Genomic DNA, 20,501 nt, shown 5'->3' with positions numbered 1-20,501 from the left:
TTACAAGTTACAGTGTTGATATAAATCACATTTTTATATATCTTATACATTTAAATTAATCAATTCACAATGCAGTATTTGGGGCATATCTAATTATTACTTGGTGGTGTTAGGAGGAAGCAACATACTGAAAAGCAGACTTAATTTCATGATACCAAGAGCATAATATAAAAGCAACAAGATTCTTTTAAGTAAATGGTGGAACTGCAAACTCGATAATTCAATCAATTTCATAAATATTAAGATAGAAAATAGAACTACAATAATTTGAAATAGTCACAACTCAAGTGGTCAATGAGCACCATAAAACAAGAAAGTGCTAAATCAACTGGTGACAAACAACAATAGAATGAAATTGATGTACATAAAACACTAAAATAGTGACCACCCAACCCAGCCCAAGTGATACTCAAACAGGAAAGAGGGTCTCAATGTATGGATGGACATGATGAGGGCGTTTAAACAACGAAAAATCATGAGAAGAAGAAACATGATGGCTTGCTACATCATCAAGCTTCTTAAATGTATTATCCTTAATGTTGTAAGAGATGATCATAGTTGTGTCTACAAATAGCACCAAAAACACATCCTCTTCATCTTCTCCATGAATTAAACTAAGCACTCTTACCGTATCAAAGCTGATAACCATCTCCTCTCTTGATGCAAGATCAACCAACAGCAAGTCAAGGCTAACCCGACGCTTCAATGACCACTTAGAGTAATCACTTTCCATCTCGAATATGTCGAGATTATATCCGGTAGAAGGAATAAGATGCAAATGGCCTCTGGACTCCCCAAAATGAAAGGAATAGAAAGTACCAAGCTCAAATGGTGGAGATGGCATTGTGCAGTATCTTTCTTGATCAACATCAAAGTAGATGGAAGGTCGTCCGCCGAAGGAAATCCAATGGACGGAACCATTGCAATAGACTCCATGTTCGAATTCCACACTTAATGGTGCCTTGAATGGATAATGGTGATCACCAATATTGGGTTGTGGCCCCCGCCAGGCATGGGTTTCTGAGGAATAAATATGCACTTGACACGAATAGCCATAACCACTTTCAAGTAGTGAATTTTGAAAGAAAACAACTTTGTAGTGAAGGGATTTGGAAGGATCAAAAAACAAATATAAATAGTCGGGAGGATAAAGTTGAGTGAAGAAAAAAGGCCAGGGAAGACTAGAGAGTCGCTTGGTAGTAGGATTGCAAACATGGTAAGAGGTGTCGATTAAATTATTAGACTGCTTAGTTAAACAGCATAAGAGTAGAAAACCATTACAAGAGTGTTCTATGGTTGTAGTACTTGTATTCATATTGAGAGCCAGTGACTTGTTTTCATCTCCGCCATTAATGAGAGGAATGTATTTCGTGAATTTAAATGGGGATTTATCGGTTAATTCAGAGGTTAAGAAAAGGCCGGAGATTTTGGGATCATGGAATTGTTGATGCTGCTGCTGTAGCCAGTGGAGGAGAGAGAAGCGACGACTGGAGATGAGAAAGAGCCATTCTTTAGAGACTGACCTGAATCGAAGGAGGGATTTCGCCGGCAGACGCTGAAGGATCTCCACCACCAGGTCGGCGTTGCTGCGGATGATTTCAGCGGCGACAGAAATTTGGTCCGCCGACGACGGTATCTGCGCATTATTCCGCTGGCACCTTTTAAAGTGAGAAGCCATTCATCCAACAATTTCTTCTCTGATCTCTCAAGCTTAACGCCTTTCGATCTCGAGCGGACGCGTTTGGATCTCACCTTTCTGCTACCGCTTGCCTTGTGACCTTATATAGGCAACGAAATCAAAACCTAATAAAACACTGACTCTGAGGGTCAGTTTGGTAGGATGGGTTTGAAGGGAAAGGGAAGGGAAGGGACGGAGGGTAATAAAAAAATTGTGTTCGGGTAAAGTTAGTGGAGGGAAAGGGAAGGAGAGGGAGGGGTTTGGAGGGTTATTTATAAGTAACGTACAGTAATTTTTTAACCTTCCAAAATTGGGAGGATAAAGAAGGAAAGGGCAGGCAATGGCATACAAAATATTTATTAGGCCAATTTTACCCTCAAATTTGCTCTTCATATTAGGGCCTGTATTCAGCGCGGGAACAAAGGAAGGCGTATATTCAGCGCGGGAACAAAGGCGCCAAAATTCACTGGTATAAGAAGAAATAGGAGAGAGAAAAGGGGGAAGTGGGTTCACGTATGGGAGAGAGAGAAGGGGAAGTGGGTTCACTACATAGTCTCTGTGCCGGAGGAGGAAGTTGATGATAGAGATAGAAGGGAAAGGTTTGTAACGGCTCCTTAAATTTCCTAAATCCATGCTCTCGGCATCTCCAAGAAGAGCCGCCTCCAGAAATAGGTTGAGCCGGCTCCTTTATTGGCCTGCATACACCAACTCTCGGGATTTCTCAAATGCCCAAGAGAGCCGGCTCCAGCAACTACTTGAGGCGGCTCCAAAAAAAATGTGGAGCCGGCTCCACTCATCTACATCCTTCCTATTTCACTCGGCACCTCTCAAAAACCCATAAGAGCCGGCTCCATGATCATGGTTGAGCCGGCTCCCTTCAAGTGTCCTATTCCCATTATATCTCGGCACTTCCTAATTTGGGGTCATTATTGAAACATTCCAGAGAGCAAACTGACTTAGGAGACTTCATCTTGCTTTGGGCGAATTCTTCCATATGATGGGTTCCTTCACTGGTATGTTAAATCCATGAAATTCCCTCTTCAATTTATATATATTCCTGCTCTTAATTTTTAGTCGAAATTAGCACAAACATAATTCACTATAGAATCTTTTGGTGTCTTTGATTCTTTTCAGTTGAAGATATGGTATTTGCAAGAAATTGGTGGATCTGTATGTTCTATCCACTTCATGCCTTGGGTTGTTAAGTTTTTTTTTTTTTTAAATAAAGTCAGAAAGAACCTAACTTACTGTTTTATGTTGTTGATTATCATTGATTACATTTGTGATCAAACCCCTCTCACCCAAAAAAGTAAGAAGCCAAATTTAAAGATTAAATTAATGATCATTTTTTTACTTTTCTCTGTTGCTACTTGCTTGAAGGAAGATCTAGTAATTGGGAGCCTGCTCTACTCATATTGGAGCCTCCTCTACTTAAAGTAGAGCCTGCTCCATTCATATTGGAGCCTCCTCCACTTTTACTTGAGCCGGCTCCTTTTATAAGATTTGATACATTAAAGAAGATCTACACTAAACTATATTGAGGAGACTATAGTTTAAGCAACCATCATTGGGTACAAATGCAGCGATCTTCTTCCCATTCTTAATCAGTTGCACACGAGCAGATTTTCTCATGCCAGAGTTGGGCTGCTTAGCCTCAATACCACTGCATAAATTAGTTAAGTGCTGTTGAGTTTTGAAATATTGATTTGGAAAGAGAAGATGAATGTGGCATTTGCTACCAAACTGAGCCTTAGAACCGAATCTTGGGGCAAAAATATTGTTGCATATTTAAATCTAAAAATTTATCTTTTAAAATATATAAAGGGCATAATAGTAATTTTTTTATTATTTTTCCCTTTCCTTTCTTTTCTCAAACATGATTGTTATCCTTCCCTTTCTTTTCCTTCATTAATCAACCAAACACGATTGAGGATTAAACTTATCCTTCCCTTCCCTTTCCCTTATAACTAATGTTATCCTCCCCCTTCAAACCCATCCTACCAAACATAGCCTGACTGACAGCTTACGACCGAATGGTTTGGTTCGGTCTTTTCGGATCCAACTTCAAATTTTATAAAGGAAAATGATAAAGGGCCAAAAATATATATACACACAAATAAAGGGAAATGTGAAAGTTTGCCTAAAACCTTTTAAAATTTCGAGAATCAAAACCTTTTAAAATTTTGAGAATCTCAAGACCGGTGTTAACACGAGAGTGAGTTAAATGGTAGACTAGCTATTCAATACAAAATGGTAGACTAGCTATGCAATTTCTTATTGACTTGCTTAAAAAGCTAACAAATTCACTAAAGTTATGTTCACCAAATATACAAATTTTGACATTTTAAATCAAAAATAATATTTCATATGAACATTTGTATGAATTAAATACTTCAAGTCTACAAAAAACATCCAAGGAATATTGTGTATTCCGGAACCATGTCTTTAAAACAGGTCGCATTCAGCTAGGGGTGAGTAACATGTATTACTCGTAAGGAATAAACATGCATAGACCAAACTTTTTATAAGTTTATCACATTAATGTAAAACAATTCATAAGGTTCTTGCCACCTAGCGTGTTTTCAAGCCATTTCCCTTAGCTTTTGTCCTTCCACCTTGAAGACAAAAGCTCCCTCACTTCCTCCTCTACAACACCTTTCCTTGGTTTCACCGTTTGGCCTTATTTGCCCTGAAAAACAATCGAATCTTTCGTGGCAAAGCTACGTCAGATTCTATAAAACCTCTCGCAAGTGAGTAAAACAGCCACCGGCATTGACCTTTAAGAACTTCCCCGTCAAAAACAGTGAAGACCGGAGATCTTGAGAAGATGGTGGGATCTTCGTGGGGGCTAACCTTCCCGATGTAGTTGTCGGCTGCGTTGGTGGGGTCGTCGAAGGAGAGCAAGGAAGATGCGACTGCGGGTGCGGATGCGGAGATCTAGAGAAGATGGTGGGATACGACTGTGATGGACTCCGGCAGTGATGAGGTCAGTGAGTTTGGTTTCAACGACGTGGCGACGGTTGTTTGGCCTGAACCCTCGACGACAAAGTCTGCGTCCTCTTCTTCCCGCCCCTTCCTCTAGCTTCCCCCTCTGCCTTTGTAGCTGAAGGACCATCCTCATCACCGGCGACAATTGCTGGAGCTCCGACGATCTGCGAATCATCCATTTCGTGAATTGAATCATGTAAAGCTTCATCAGAAAATGGGTTTTGAGCTTCCATGTGGAAGCTCAACTTGACTGAAAGAATTGAATTTTTTGTAAAGTTCATTATTGGCTGAGCACAGTGAAAAATCCGCAAATGGTGCATGCATAACAAGTAAATGATGTTCTAGATAGAGTCCTATAAAACATAAAGGCACAGCATATAAAATATTAGGCAACTAAGACATACAGCAGTTCATGGTTTGTACTTCTACAAGAACCAATGAATGATAGGGAGAAGAAATCCCCCATGTCAAGGAAAATAAATGCGCAAGAAAGGCAATTAAAAATTTCAATCACTTTTTATTGTTTGAGACCCAATAGAATAAAAATCCCAATCAATCTAGCATGACACAACTTTTAACTCGGTTGAATTTTCCATTATCTGGATCCCATAACAACATAAAAAATGGGATTCTTAATTTAATTTCTTAAGCCCGTAGTTCAACCCAGATTATCCACGGTCGAGCCCAAAACCGCCGTCACCTGAGCCGCCTGTCACCACCGCTGTGAGATCACCTTCCCCCTTTCTTTGTCACGAAAGATTAGATATTTTTTTTCGGGGATATCTTTTGGTTCTCCTATCACTGCCCCACCCAAATTGATCGAATCAAACTCACGTTAAGTATGGATTAAATTTATACAATAAATAAATAAATAATAATGAGAAGAAGAAGATAAGTCCCACAGTGGAGAAAGGAGGGCATGGATTTGGAAATAAAAAAAAAAAAAAAAAGAGAAAAGAGAAAGGGTGATTATCCAATTAAAACCTATCGATTCAATTTTCTTTTCTTTTTTTTTATAATTTTGTTGATTTTATTATTAAAGCTGATGTATTATTTTTTCTTTTTTTATTGAAACACTTAAGGGCTAGGGATTATCCTAATAAATTATAATTCATTTTATAATACATATGCGCTATTAATTACTCGTATATATATACACGCTATTGGTAATATTCATTAAACCCTAACTATATGTAGCAGTTGGTCCAAAGCGCCTCCCTCAGTCCCTCTGTCTTTCATTTCCATTTCCCAAGCCATTCCTCTTTCAAATCCTCGATACACAGCCTCCAAATCCTTCCTCTGCAGTCGACGTCGTCCCGCCGTCCTCCGTCATCGACATCGGTCTGCAGTCGACGTGAGGTGTCGCTGTCCCGCCGTCCTCGACATCGGTCTGCAGTCGACGTGAGGTGTCGCCGTCCCGCCGTCCTCGACATCAACCTACCGTCATCGACATCGATCTGGTCCGAGGAACTTATTTGCACAGTTTTTAAATTTTATGGACTGAAATGCACATTTTAAAAACAGAGATGTATTTACACATTAACCCTAGAATATTTAGGGTTTTAATTTTATCGCCAACCATTGCTTCGCAGAAACCTCAACAGTTGCGATTGATAAAATTCTCAAGCAGTTGAATCCAACAGAGAAATCTGGAGCGACATAAATATAGGTTCTTTCTCCCTCCTTCCTTCTCCGTGTAATCTTTGTTTTGTTCGGCTTTTATTTCATTGTTAATCATTTATTGCTTCACATATGTTCACACTCAGACCAGTTGCGACTGATAAATTCTTAAGCGGTTGAAGCGACACAGTACACGAACCGAGGTTCTATCCCCCTCCCCTCCCCTCTCCTCTCTGCGTGTGTTTGTGTGACGTTATTTTGTGTCATTAAGTGTTTTAATTTTATACTTTGCCTATTCGGAACTGTTACTAGCAGGATTTTATGAATTAAAATTGCATTATTGTATTAAAATGGATTTGATCGATTATACAGGTTTATATCTTATACCTTGCATATGTTAAATCTTCGGATCTGTTCAACTGATCATTTTATTATTTAAAATTGTACTACTCTTTAACATTAATTTGATTGTTCTGAAAATATTGCTTTCTTGATTGAACATTTACCGTGATGAGAACATTTGCCCACCTAGGTTTATATATTGTTGGTCATTACATTTAGATCAACCATTAAATGTTTGGAATTGTTCAAAAACCTAGCCGGACCTTATAAATTAAAATTGCATTATTGGTTGAAATGGGTCTGATTGTTATGGTGAACTGAATTTTGTATTCCAGGTAGACATAATGAATGAACCTGAGGTAGACCCCAGATGTGGTTTGCGTGCACCGGCAAGATGGCGCATGTGCCCTCGATTGGTCTCAATTGGGTTAAAAGTTTTTTACTTCCCTCAAGGGCATGCTGAGCATCTTTGTGCTCAATTTGAGGGGATTTATGATGTTCCATGTATGATCTGTTGTAGCTGTTGTAGAGTGTCAACTGTGAAATTTGTTGCCAAGCCCACAACCAAGGAAGTATATGCAGCAATTGGATTGGTTCAGTGTGATGAGGCTGAAGAGGTGGCAAATACAAACATTAACGTAACACCGGATATGGACCGAACTGTCTCACGACGTTCTGAATCCAGCTCACGTACCGCTTTAATGGGCGAACAGCCCAACCCTTGGAACATACTACAGCCCCAGGTGGCGAAGAGCCGACATTGAGGTGAGGTCATTCCATTTTGACAAAAGACCCACACCCAAGTTCCATAGCCGCTATCCCGATCATGATTCCCCTACCCCCAGAGGGAAAGGTCCTTCCCTTTTGGTCCGGTTGTGGGCGAGGAGGGATTCGAACCCCTGACATCGTGGTTCGTAGCCACGTGCTCTAATCCTCTGAGCTACAGGCCCCACCCCGTCTCCACTGGATCTGTTCCCGGGAGTATCCGCCAAAGAAAGCCTTTCTCTATATATCCCGAATCTCCCTCTTTGGAACGGAGGCCTTTCGCTTGCAATTTTAATGGCGGACTTGAAGCTCGTGGACAATACTTGACCAACTCAAAAGGTCCTTCCTCTTGCTGCCTTATGCATTTCTTTAGTAATTGATGCAGCCCTGCTGATTTTTTTTGCAATCCTACAAAGAGAGTATCATCTCCTAGCTTCATAAATACAATTCCTGTTTTTTCTTTTTCCGTGTTTAAAATTCCTGATAATCCATTTGCGAGGTATTATCTTCTGTTGAATTCATTTTAGGACTAGTGACATACATGAGAATATTTCGGGTTTTAAAGAAAAAGAAAAGAGTCTATGTCAGTAGCCCTAAAATGAATTCAGCATAAGATAACGCCTCTCAAATGGAATATATGGAATTTTAAACACGGAAAAAGAAAAAAGAGGAATTGTATTTATGAAGCTAGAAGATGACACTCTCCTTGTAGGATTGCAAAAAAAATCAGCAGTGAATAAATGCACAAGGCAGCAAGCGTAAGGCCTTTTGAAGTCAAGTATTACCCACGAGCTTCAAGTCCCGTCATTTTGGATCCATGTGTCAGCTGTCCGCAAGTCAATGCAATTTGATTGGAAGCTAAGTATGAAATTTGAAAAGATGTTCGAAATTGAGGATTCAACGGGAACAAGGTCGTTTAGTGGTACTGTGTCCTCAGGTGTCTGGCATTCACTTTGGAATTATGTTGAGGTATTTTAATTCAATCCTGTTTGTTTTAGCTTTAGTATACATTTGGTCTCCGTATTGTATCTTCAAGTGACTGATTGTGCAGGTGACATGGGATGATCCCATTCAGGATGAAGAATATGTGAATCCATTGGAGATAAAACCACTACTTCCTCCCAACAATCTGTCAACTTCCACACCACAAGGGCCACAAGGCCCTAAGAGTATAAAATCTCCTCAAGTACAATTGTGCAGGCAAATTTCGGCCGAGGTTCAAACATTCACTTGCTGAGAAGACCAAAGGGAGGAAGAAAGCCTACATGAAGCCGATGGTAAGTGCTATCTATTAATTTTATTTTCCTTTGAAATATTCTTAAAGTTCATAATAGAATGGATGATTGTGATTTGTAGGTCTAAGACTTTTTTCCCCCTCTTTATATTCTGGTTCTATAAACGAATGCATGAAGTGATGCGATCCTTCTTGGTACCGAGACTTTGCATGTATTGTACCCAGTAGAGACTATTTCTATTGCTGGTAAAATTTGTGCCGAGGTAATCTTTTCCTTGACGTTGCTACTCTAATAATCTTTTAAAAACTTGTTTCCAATTTCAAGTCTTATAATTTGTGCAACCTTACAATGTGCATCTTTACCAGTTCATTTCCTTTTGTCATTTGTGGTTCTGCTGTGTTGGTTATCTGGCACTAGTCTTAGTACTAATTTCCTGTTTTGTTGGGTCTAGATGTGCTTCTCATGGTTCAACTAGTAAGATGGTTTTATTTACATTTCAGTTTTGAAAGACGTAGCTATATAGGCGTACCCTCTCTTCAATTTGTAATTTCCTTTTTATCTAATGGATGATGTCCCTTTCTTAAAGGTGATAAATAATACATCTACCTTATTAAATCTCTCAATCGATCCTATATTCATTATAGGTCTATGTTTTAAAGTATTATTTTCTATTTGAAACATTTGATGAATTCCATATTCGAAGTTGCTATCGCTTTTGCGCATGCAAAAGAATCAATTTAATAAATTTCTTATGTAACATGAAAAGTTGTCTACCCGTTGGAAACTTATGTTTAGTCTTCAGGTCATCACCCACTTCACAATATACATTTTTTGTGTTGTGCATTTGTAATTAGAATTAATTTTATAAATCATTTGTAGTAAGAAAAATTAAAATTTAGAAAGTGGCCGAACCAAATATGTTGGTTATGTTAGTACATATATATCCTCTACTATTATGAATTGAATATGATCTATTTAAGCTTATATATTATATTTTTGTATTATACATACTGAATTTCTGACCAATTCGTATAATTTTGCTAAAGTTTTTCATCGACATTTCCTTTACTTTTCAAGTGTTGTATAAAATTGCAGTACATGTACTGATATATAGATGGGATGGTTAGGTTAGCAACTGGTCCTTTTGTAATACACACGCATGCATGAATCTTGATCTTCGAAGATATATGCTTATCTGTGGACGGATGCCTAATGAATGCTTGTACTTAAATTCCGATCTACATGTACATGCAAGAAGATAAAACAGAAAACAATTAATTTTGAAAATTACAAGTTTGTTTGACAGTTTTCTCAAAAAATAAATTAAAAAACTGTCTTTTGTAATTCTATGAAAATTGTATCTGTTTTTTCAATATGATATTCTAAGCATTTAAAATTTTGTCTCCTTGCCAATCTTTGTTACAGATATTATTCTTTTCATTTTTGTTAGTTAATTTAATTTTCACGTTAGAATGATAGTGATATAAATCATAGCAAATACACCATCTTAAGTATGTGCATAAATGAGAACATTAACACACATTGCACACACAAAAACATGCGATAAACGCACGTGCGAGCATGCATAATTATACACATAATATATAAGTATATGCTCAATCCCCCCATTTTGAAGTAATTATAAGATTGTAATCTCAAAACAGCAGAGAACATTTAAATTAATGGAAGAACAGCCAGAAAGGGCAAGACCTAGGGATTGGGGATGTTTGAACAATATTATACAGAGTAGTTTAAGGGCATGGTTCAGTTCCTGCAATCTAGGCAACTAAATTAATAAAAAAAAATGATAAAATTGGTTTTAATATAATAATCATGTATATGTGGAAGCCCATAACTATACTTAGAGACTACAAATGGGTTTTAGAATATAATATGGTAACTCCTTCCATGTCAGGTTTAGTGTCTTATCAAGGGCCTTGTGGTTTAGTGATATCAACTCTACTTCCCGAAGTGGATGGTGAGGGTTTGAGTCCCTAAAGGGACAAAGTGGGTGGATATGTGTTTCTTGCCAATGATGAAGAATATAAAAATGGTTCGTTGTTTTAAATAGCTTGACAGTATGAATTACGAGCGTATAGATTAACTGAAGTTAAGGTTTTAGATAAAAATAAATTGACGAAATATGATTTATATAGCTGGTCAAAATATGGGATAAGGATTAATGGGTGTTAGCCCAGCTGGTATGATATCTCTTCCCAAAGGTAAAAATCGAATGTTTGAGATTTATTAGGGACAATATGATTTAGATAAAAATAATTGACGAAATATGAGAGACAATATGACATGTTGAATTTCTTGCATATTTCAAATGCATGATTTATTAGTAATCTTGTAATTAATTAGTTATCTTTTGTGATGTTAAATGCAGGTGGTTATGGGACTCTTGAAGAGCTACTTGAAGTGATAACAAGGGCTCAACTTGGCATACAAGATAAACCTGTAATTCTTACTTCTGCTTTCTCAGATTCTGTTGGATTGTTGGTGATTTTCTTCTAAAATTGCTTTTGAATCTGCTTTTACCATGTCAACTCTATTCGATGTTATTAAATATATGTTTTTTTTTTTCTGAAGTTCTTGCACATTAACAATCTTGTAATTAAGGAGTTAACTTCTGCGAAGTTAAATGCAGGTTGTTATGGGACTCTTGAAGAGCTACCTGAAGTGATAACATGGGCTCGTCATACAAGATAAATCTGTAATTCTTACTTCTGCTTTCTCAGGTTCTGTTGGATTGTTGGTGATTTTCTTTCTAAAATTGCATTTGAATCTGCTTTTACCGTGTCAACTCTTTTCTATGTTACTAAATATATGTATCATTTTACCATTTTTGCAGGTCGAATTGCTGAATGTAGATGGATACTACAATTCACTGCTGTCATTTATCGAAAAGCTGTGGAAGAAGGTTTCATTTGCCTAAGTGCACGGCATATCATTGTATCTGCACCAACTGCAAAAGAGTTGGTGAAGAAATTAGAGGTAACATAAACTCATCATCACAGTTGCTTTTTCAGTTGGATTCTTTCATCTCCTTTGAAATTTATCTAAGAAAATAATTGATGCATACAGTTGCTGAAATAGTTTAGTGCTTGTCCTGCTCTAGAAAAGGAGAAAAGATTGCTTACTCTGTTTGTTCCATACCAGAAATGTTCAGAAATAAAAAAATCCATTTGTTTCGGGCAGTAATTAGCTCAACTTGATTGCTTCTTATGTCATTGGACATTAGAAACCACAAAACATGATTTCCATGTTATGTTTAGTGTTATATCATCATACATCAAGTCCTAGATCTTATCAAGGGCCTCGAGGTTTAGTGGTATCTCCTCTACTTCCCGAAGTGGATGGTAAGGGTTCAAGTCCCTAAAGTGACAAAGTGGGTTGGTGTGTGTTTCCTGCCAATGATAAAACAAATATAAAAATTGTACGTTCTTTTAAATAGCTTGACAGACAATGTAAAACTTTAACGTCACCTATATGATTCTTTGAATATGAATATGCATGAATTGCGAACGTATAGATTAACTGAAGTTAAGGTTTTAGATAAAAATAATTTACGAAATAAGATTTATATAGCTGATCAAAATATGGGTTAAGGATTAATGGGTATTAGCCCAGATGGTGTGATATCTCTTCCCTAAAGTCGAAATCGAATGTTTGAGTCTTATTAGGGACAATATTATGGGTGTCCATATTTTAAAGGATGGGGACAGCATGCTTGGTGAATTAAGGGGTGGGATGATATTGGGAAGGGAATGGCTTGTGAATTTAAAATAAAATGTTTCCTATGCATACAACAAGTGTTGTCGTGTAGTACTCATGCATTTAGTAATACCCATCACAATTTCCATTCTTAACATTTTTGTTTAATAAAATGTTACCTTAACTTGTAAAGTTCTGAATCATAAAGGGAAAAAAGCTAAGTTCATATGTTAAAGGATTGTTGAAAAGGAAATGGATGCTGGATATGTTTAGTGACAATGGGCAGATTAATTGAATAATAATTAATAACAAAATAATTTTTGCCACCACTTTGTCTTGATCCCAATTTTTTTGTCAATTGAATTGGAAACCAGATTTTATTAGAAACTCAGATTTTGGGATTTTGGAGAGTTTGTCAGTTAAAATGACATTCCTAATTAATGGCATGGTTTGTTCCAGTCTTTGACTCTTCGATTAGCTCATCAATTAGTAGACAATTGAGGTGAGTTCTTACCAGTTTCATACCCACATTTTGGTTCTGAATACCTCTCGATTTAAAAGACAAGGAACGCGAGCTCAGTAACAACACAATGAGTCAGCGTATCAGAAGTTTAGAGTTACAAAGGCGATTGATTTGACACTGTATATTGGAAAATTTCAGTTTTAAGGGGCATATAAGATGGAGGAGTGGCTATAGAAGATTTTTTTTTTTTTTTTTTTGATAAGTAAAATGTAATAGAAGGCGTTCAAAAGGGGAACGCGTCCCAAGCTATACAAAAAAGGACGGAACCTATGATCTCAAAGAGCCCAAAAGGTCCACAAGATCCTCAATAGAGGAAAACTCTCTCCCCCAACCCCAACAAAAAAGAGAACAAATAATAGAGAATTTCGACACCCCAATGGAGGACTCATTCCCATCAAAAGATCTTCTATTCCGTTCTTTTCAAATGCTCCACCAAACACTAAAAGGGGTTATCCTCCCGAAGACTCTCGCTTGAGCCCCCACCCATTGGCCCATCCAAATGTCCAGCAATTCCGGAAAAGTCCGAGGCCTGACCCAATGAATACCAAACAAATCAAAAATGAGGCTCCAACAATCATAAGCCACTGGACAATGCAGCAGCAGGTGATCTACTGACTCCCCATTTAACTTACAAAGACAACACCGATTAACAATAATATGTCTTCGCTTCCTCAAGTTGTCCAAGGTCAAAATCTTACTCCAAGGTGCAGTCCAACAAAAATAGAGTTGAATGTTTATATGAAAACAGGTTTTGGTAAATAAAGGGGAAGTTCTGTGGCACTGGGTAATTGTGAATTTTAAAACTCCTATGATTTATATATTCCATTACTTGAAATAGTATTTGAAATTGATTGTCATTTTCTAAGAGGCAAAATAATGAGTCAGTTTGTACCTATGCTTAATTTATTCAGTCAATTTGACATTGATTGTCATATTCCATTACTTGAAATATGTATTTCAAAAAATTCTTAGTCTAGTATTTTAAAAATGAAGTGATCTCACACACAATAATACAAGCCTTGGATTTAAGTCTTTAATTATCACTGTATGTGTGTGGTTCACGCGTTCTATTGCGTGTTGGGATATAAGTGCTACATATATGTGTGTATGGTTCACACGTGACGTAACGTATATATATATATATATATATACACAAGCATGGTGAGGACACACTAAAGAATGGTCAAGCAGAGGCATTACTAGTTGATTCATGTATTGTTCTGTGACTCGTATTTGATATATATATATATATATATATATAGAGAGAGAGAGAGAGAGAGAGAGAGAGAGAGAGAATTGAGAAGCAGGTTTTTCCTCCTTTCTAGTTTGTGGTAAAGATACATACATATATATATATATATAGAGTGATAAATCGAGGATTTAAGTCTTTAATTATCACTGTATGTGTGTGGTTCACGCATTCTATTACGTGTTGGGATATAAGTGCTACATATACGTGTGTATGGTTCACATGTGACATAACGTATATATATATATACAAGCATGGTGAGGACACACTAAAGAATGGTCAAGCCGAGGCATTCCTAGTTGATTCATGTATTGTTCTGTGACTTGTATTTGATATATATATATATATATATATATATATATATAGAGAGAGAGAGAGAGAGAGAGAGAGAGAGAGAGAGACTGAGAAATCGAGATAGAAAGAGAGAAATGGAGCGAGAGTGTGAAATGAAGCATTTAATATTCAAGAGGATTTGTGTATTGTGGGAGTAGCCAAGGAAAGAAGAGTAGCTATCAGGATTAGGGTTGCAACTTGGGTTGTCCCAACCCAGTCTAGTCCCAACCTAACCTCAATCCGAAGCGGGTTGGGTCTGGTTGACGGGTTGGGTTTTTTTTTTTTTTTTTTTTTAAATTTTATTTTAAGAAATTTTTTTTTTGAAAATATATATATATAATATATTATCTTATATATATAATATATATTTGATTATATTAATAAAAATGCTACCGACTTATTGAAATACTGTGTTGGGGTTTCATGGAATTGTTCGAAACTTGTATAAAATTATAATTTGCAAAAGACACTGGACATGTCACTTTTAGTAATTATTTTTCAATGATAAGATTCAAATTAATATGAATAACTCATTCAACATAGATTTATTAAAAACTATTTTTGAAAAAAAAAATCAATGGATTATATTTGTAAAAAAAATCTATTAGATGTGCCTAGAAGAAAATTTAAAATACCTCCAAATAACTTTTAAAATTTTCTTAAGTCTATATATTTTTAAAATTAAGAAGGAAAAGAAAATCTAAAATAAAACTGAATTTTATTAAATTAACATTAAGGATATTTTTATCATTATAACTTCACATCAATAGTGCGTAATTTTTATTTTTTTTAAAAAATCTATTTTTGGAAATTAAAAAGAAAACATAAAAGGGAAATTATATTAAAAAAAAAAACTTATTCTTAAATTTTTATTAAGGGGCTATTATTATTACTCACTCATAAAAAAATAATAATAATAATTATTATTATAATATTACTAATCATAGCATATCAAACAATTCATCTTCACAATCACCGTAAATATGCCTCCACCACCACCGCCATCATTTCAGCCTCCCCTATCGCCTCCATCTCTCTTCTCTCCTCTCTCCTCTCTCTCTCTCTCTCTCCAACTGCAAATTACAAAATCTACAAGAATCAGAAGTTCAAAACCCATATATTTCAGATTGTTCAAAAAATCAAAACCCAGATCTGCATATCATTTTAGATTGTTCAAAAAATCAAAACCCTGATCTTTCAGTTTCCATCGCCCGCTGTTCCAGTTCGGAATTTGAATGGCATCAGCTGCGATATTCTCGTCTCTCCGGCGGAGGAGGTCGCCGTCTCTGGAGGCGTTCCTGGCACCGGTAGATCTCGCCGCTGTCTCTCAACTCTCAAGCTGTGGAGAGAGAGAGAGAAAAAAAAAAAAAGAAGGGGGTTTCGGGTTGAGCCCGAATCCAATCCGAATATGTCTAGGTTTTGACAAAACCCAACCCAAACATGAACCCGATTTGTGAATTTAAAGCTCAATTTTTAAAATTTCGGGTTGGTCATGGGTTGGGCTGGGTTAGCCCGCCCAAGTTGCAGCCCTAATCAGGATGCTGCAATTGAACTTGGCATGGTATTGGTACATAATGGCCCTTTTTATGTATGTGTTTTGCTTGAATCAGTACTTGAAATTTACTTAATCTTCCTGTTAATCTGCTTGTAAGTATTTTCATGAGCTTTTTCATCTCTATTGATGCCTTGAAATGGGACATTCTTGTCGGTTTCTCTTCTAAATTCTCATTCAAATGTGCTGGTTTTTTTTTTGTTTGTTTGTTTGTTTGTTTGTTTTATTTGTAGTTATTTAAGCAAACCCTTTCATATTAGCCATGACTTAGTTCAGCAGTTCTGTTATTTAACAGGACTAGCTCTCTCTCTCTCTATATATATGTGTGTGTGTGTGTGTGCGCGTGCGTGCGTGTGTGCGTGTAATGTGTGTGTTTGTGCGTGTGTACTATATCATGTGAAGCTATATTCAGTGCTTCAAGTTACTTTCTCTTATTTGAGATGGAATGTATATGCTTTTCAGTTTTTATTCATTTTTTCCACGCTTATCTTACAATCTTAAAGGTTTTTTTTTTGGTATAGTAATTTCAAATGGGTTCATCATACCTACCTCAAAATTTATATTTTTAATCCCAAAAAGATAAAAATTAATATATTTTTTTGCTTATATTCACTGTTTGGGCTGATTTGACCTTTGTCTGTTGAAGTTGTCAAGGAACATTGATCTGGTCTATGGAGGTGGTAGCATAGGCCAAATGGGGTTGGTTTCACATGCTGTTCATAATGGTGGTCGGCACTTTATTGGTGAGCTTCCTTCTCCTTCGTTATTCCTATCATTTGTATCCTCAAAACTCTTAGAAACAAACAAAGTGACTATGAAATTGTTGGTTGTTTTTACTTTACAACTAAATTTTGTCATCTTATTGTTCTCTTGCAGAGTTATTCCCGAGATGCTCATGCCTTGAGAGGTATGTCTGCTATACACAGAGTCTTTAACCTTCCTCATAAGATTAACTAATTAATAAAAAAAACCCATTAATCTACTAGTACTATTTTTAATCACTTTTCTAATTATATGGACAGAGTTTAGTCCTGTTTCATCCTTTTCTGCATTCCTTTTCTTTTTCTTTCACTATATGATTATATCTAGCTATTTCCTTTTATATTAATACTTCCATTTAAAATATCGGTTATGGTTTTAATATATATATATATATATATATATATATGTATATATGTATGTATATATATATGTATATATTGCTTCTCTGCTACTGTCTCTCTCCCTCTAGTACGTGTACATATTGTGGGTTAAAATGAGTGTGTGGAGAGGGAGTTCTTAAAGTAATGTGATTTTTCCCCCTTTTTTATTGTGTGTGTCAGTGTGTGTGCGTGCTTGCGAGCGTTTGGTGCTTGATTGCCTTTATCCATGGTACCGTTGGAAAGCTGGCATCTTACGACTTCTATATAAATATTAAGTTTCAAATGCTCCCTCTGATTTATTCCTTTTTTGTTTCGTCTTTGTTGGATGATCAGTTCAGCCATCAGTATATCCCTCTTGTTCTCTTTCTTCTAGGCTTTTTGCTAAGTTGCATATTCTTTTTGTATATATATCCCTCTGGTGTTATATGAACCATTGGCTCTGGAGTTAGCTGAGCCTATCTAGTCTAAGTCCGCCATTCCTGTAAGTCTCATCATTGCTGCACTGCTCAAGTGCGTAACACTCCAAACAATTTCTCTCTATATATACAATACACACACCAATACATACATACATATAATATATATGGATTTAAATTTTATAATATTTTTTCTACTTGGGTTTTGGGTACCCTTTTGCAGTTGATTGGTGAAATAGTAGGGGAAGTGATGTTTGTTGCAGATATGCATCAAAGGAAAGTAGAAATGGCTAAGCATTCTGATGCTTTTACATGCCTTGCGAGGTAAGTCTTATCCTCCCGAGTTCATTTCTTTTTTCCCATTTGTCCTTTTTTGGGAAAGGCATGTAGGGGCAAACTTGTCATTTTAGTATTAATATGCTACACCTTATTCCCCCATCTGTGAAGAGAAAAAATTCAAATAAATACTAAATGTATATTAAATGATGGTATGAGAGACAAATGGAAGGTACTGAGCTGTAATTCTGAAGTTCTTTGCACATTTCAAATGCATTATTTATTAACAATCTTGTACATAAGGAGTTATATTCTGTGATGTTAAATGCAAGTGGTTATGGGGCTCTTGAAGAGCTACTTGAAGTGATAACACGGGCTCAACTTGTCATACAAGATAAATCTGTAATTCTTACTTCTGCTTTCTAAGGTTCTGTTGGATTGTTGGTGATTTTCTTTCTAAAATTGCATTTGAATCTGCTTTTACCGTGTCAACTCTTTTCTATGTTATTAAATATATGCATCATTCTACATTTTTGCAGGTCGGATTGCTGAATGTAGATGGATACTACAATCCACTGCTATCATTTATCGACTAAGCTGTGGAAGAAGGTCTTGTTAGTCCAAGTGCACGGCATATCATTCTCTCTGCGCCAACTGCAAAAGAGTTGGTGAAGAAATTAGAGGTAACATATACTCAACATCACAGTTGCTTTTTCAGTTGGATTCTTTCATCTCGTTTGAACTATTTGTCTAAGAAAGTAATTGAAGCATACAGTTGCTCAAATAGTTTAGTGCCTGTCCTGCTCTAGAAAAAGGAGAAAATATTGCTTACTCTGTTCGTTTCCATTCCAGAAATATTGAGAAAGTAAAAAAATTCATCTGTTTTGGCCTGTGATTAGCTCAACGTGATTGCGTTTTTGTATGTCATTGGATATTTGAAACCACAAAACGTGATTTCCTTTCACAATTGATGCATAAACTTATGGTCTGAAAAGATTCATACAGGTAATGAAATGGTTTTACTTGTGCAGTGGATTAATCTTTTTTTTTTTTTTTTTTTTTCTTCCCGAAAGTAATTAGTCTCGTTTTCGTATATGTGTTGTCTCAGGAGTATGTTCCCCACTATGAATGAGTTGCCTCGAAGCTGAGCTGTTCCCCGCTGTGAACGAGTTGCCTCGAAGTTGAGCTGGGGAGATGGAGCAACTTAGCTACCCCCAGCAATATGTTAATTGTTGGTTTGACACACGAATTTTGATCATAAACTCCCAGTCTATTTTAGAAATTAACCCTAAAAATATATTAGCATAAATGATAATTGTTGTTGTAATGACTTGGGATTAAGTATCATAGTAGGAAATCAGATTTGTATTATATATTTTAAACTTTTCCAACAGAAATAGTGTTAAAGAGCATCTCTTTTAAAATCTCTTATTCCAAATCCTGGATCACAAGAAAGCAAAACTGAGGGCAGATTGAACGTGGTACTTAATCCTGGATACCTACCAGTCAGAGTTAACATATATTATTATTATTATTATTTTGTCTCAAGGCAAGAAATGTTGGAATTAAATTAGTACGATACTGTATTTTCTAATTTTTAAGGTAAAATTATTTTCAAATTTTGGTCATAAACTCTTGAAACGGTTTTAGAAAACTATTTATACGTGATCACATTGCCCTTTCATTAAGTTGTTAAATAACTAAATTAACTTATGATATACCACTATTTAAAGAAAACAAAATTGATATTTTACGAATTACTAAAATAGCCTTTTAGACATTAGATCTCTTTTTGCTGTTGTATCAGCCCAAATCTCTCCCCTCTCTTCTTGTATGCGTTTGTGTGATATATATATTTATATAAAATGGCCTGTATCTGTATATATAAATGAGTCTATATATATATATAGAGAGAGAGGGAGAGAGAGTGCAATACCTCAACTACATTTGTATTTTTTTTAAAAATAATTTTTAATTTTAAATTTATCATTAAATAGTAAGGTCATACTTGTAATTTCACAACCCGATTAATGGGAATTGACAGTTTATGATTAAAATTTAAAAGTAGCGGGGTTTTATGAAACACTATTTTTAAAGGGGCTAAAATTATAAAACTTCCTTTTATTTTTAAAAATGTCATGTAACTCCTACAATTATTAAAGAACTACCAAAAAAAACTGAGGTTGTCCCTTTTCGAAATTGTTGCAAATGTCTTTATAATATATTAATATTTTATTAAAATAAAATTATAGTGTGAGAAGTGTAATTTCGTTATTATAAATTATAAGATTATTTTGATTATAAAAGTGATGTAACTATTATACGTGATAATCAAAATATCAAAGAATAATATGATAGTTTTTCTAAGTGAGGAGTTAATTGATAGTTTTATAAAATAAGAGGGGTATGATTTTAGCCTGGTCGTCCGAAGCAGCACTTCGGTTGTTCGGAATGCCCATTCCGGCCGTCCGAAGTGGACCAACCGGTCGACCGATTGTGGTCCTCAAACATGCAAGGCTACTGGAATTTGATTGCAATGTAATCGGTCGACCGAAATGTCCATTTCAGTTGACCGAAATGCCAATTTGGGTTGTTCTACAAGCTGAAACTCTGTTACTGAACTGTTATGAATATGAGAGTAAACAATGGCCTCCTAAGGGACTTT

General features: G+C 35.9%; 1 protein-coding gene and 1 long non-coding RNA gene across 13 annotated transcripts; one reads left to right on the top strand and one right to left on the bottom strand.

Moving 5' to 3' along the window:
- Window positions 1-409: 409 nt before the first annotated feature.
- LOC132314637 (F-box protein At5g07610-like) lies at window positions 410-1,678 on the bottom strand. Its single transcript, XM_059813473.1, has one exon. The coding sequence runs from the start codon at window positions 1,676-1,678 to the stop codon at window positions 410-412; it is 1,269 nt and encodes a 422-aa protein (XP_059669456.1).
- Window positions 1,679-5,834: 4,156 nt separating this feature from the next.
- LOC132313045 (uncharacterized) lies at window positions 5,835-19,233 on the top strand. Of its 12 annotated transcripts, XR_009483383.1 has the most exons (13): window positions 5,835-6,126; window positions 6,259-6,335; window positions 6,964-8,362; window positions 8,445-8,670; window positions 8,750-8,890; window positions 11,018-11,088; window positions 11,279-11,369; window positions 11,483-11,625; window positions 16,649-16,745; window positions 16,879-16,909; window positions 17,784-18,519; window positions 18,736-18,841; window positions 18,945-19,233. It is a non-coding gene; the product is annotated as an uncharacterized LOC132313045 (long non-coding RNA). The 12 variants fall into 12 exon arrangements; XR_009483373.1 differs by having other exon boundaries at window positions 17,784-17,884; window positions 18,376-19,233; XR_009483374.1 differs by lacking the exon at window positions 18,736-18,841.
- Window positions 19,234-20,501: the final 1,268 nt, after the last annotated feature.

This window comes from Cornus florida, unplaced genomic scaffold (assembly GCF_030987335.1).
Source record: "Cornus florida cultivar Cherokee Brave unplaced genomic scaffold, ASM3098733v1 CherokeeBrave_3.0.0_Hap2_Chr06, whole genome shotgun sequence".
In the NCBI taxonomy this organism is placed as follows: Eukaryota; Viridiplantae; Streptophyta; class Magnoliopsida; order Cornales; family Cornaceae; genus Cornus; species Cornus florida.
This window is presented reverse-complemented; position numbering and strand designations above follow the sequence as displayed.

Coding starts and splice junctions, on each gene's coding strand:
- LOC132314637 (XM_059813473.1), bottom strand. CDS start 1,678: ATGGCTTCTCACTTTAAAAGGTGCCAGCGGAATAATGCGCAGATACCG.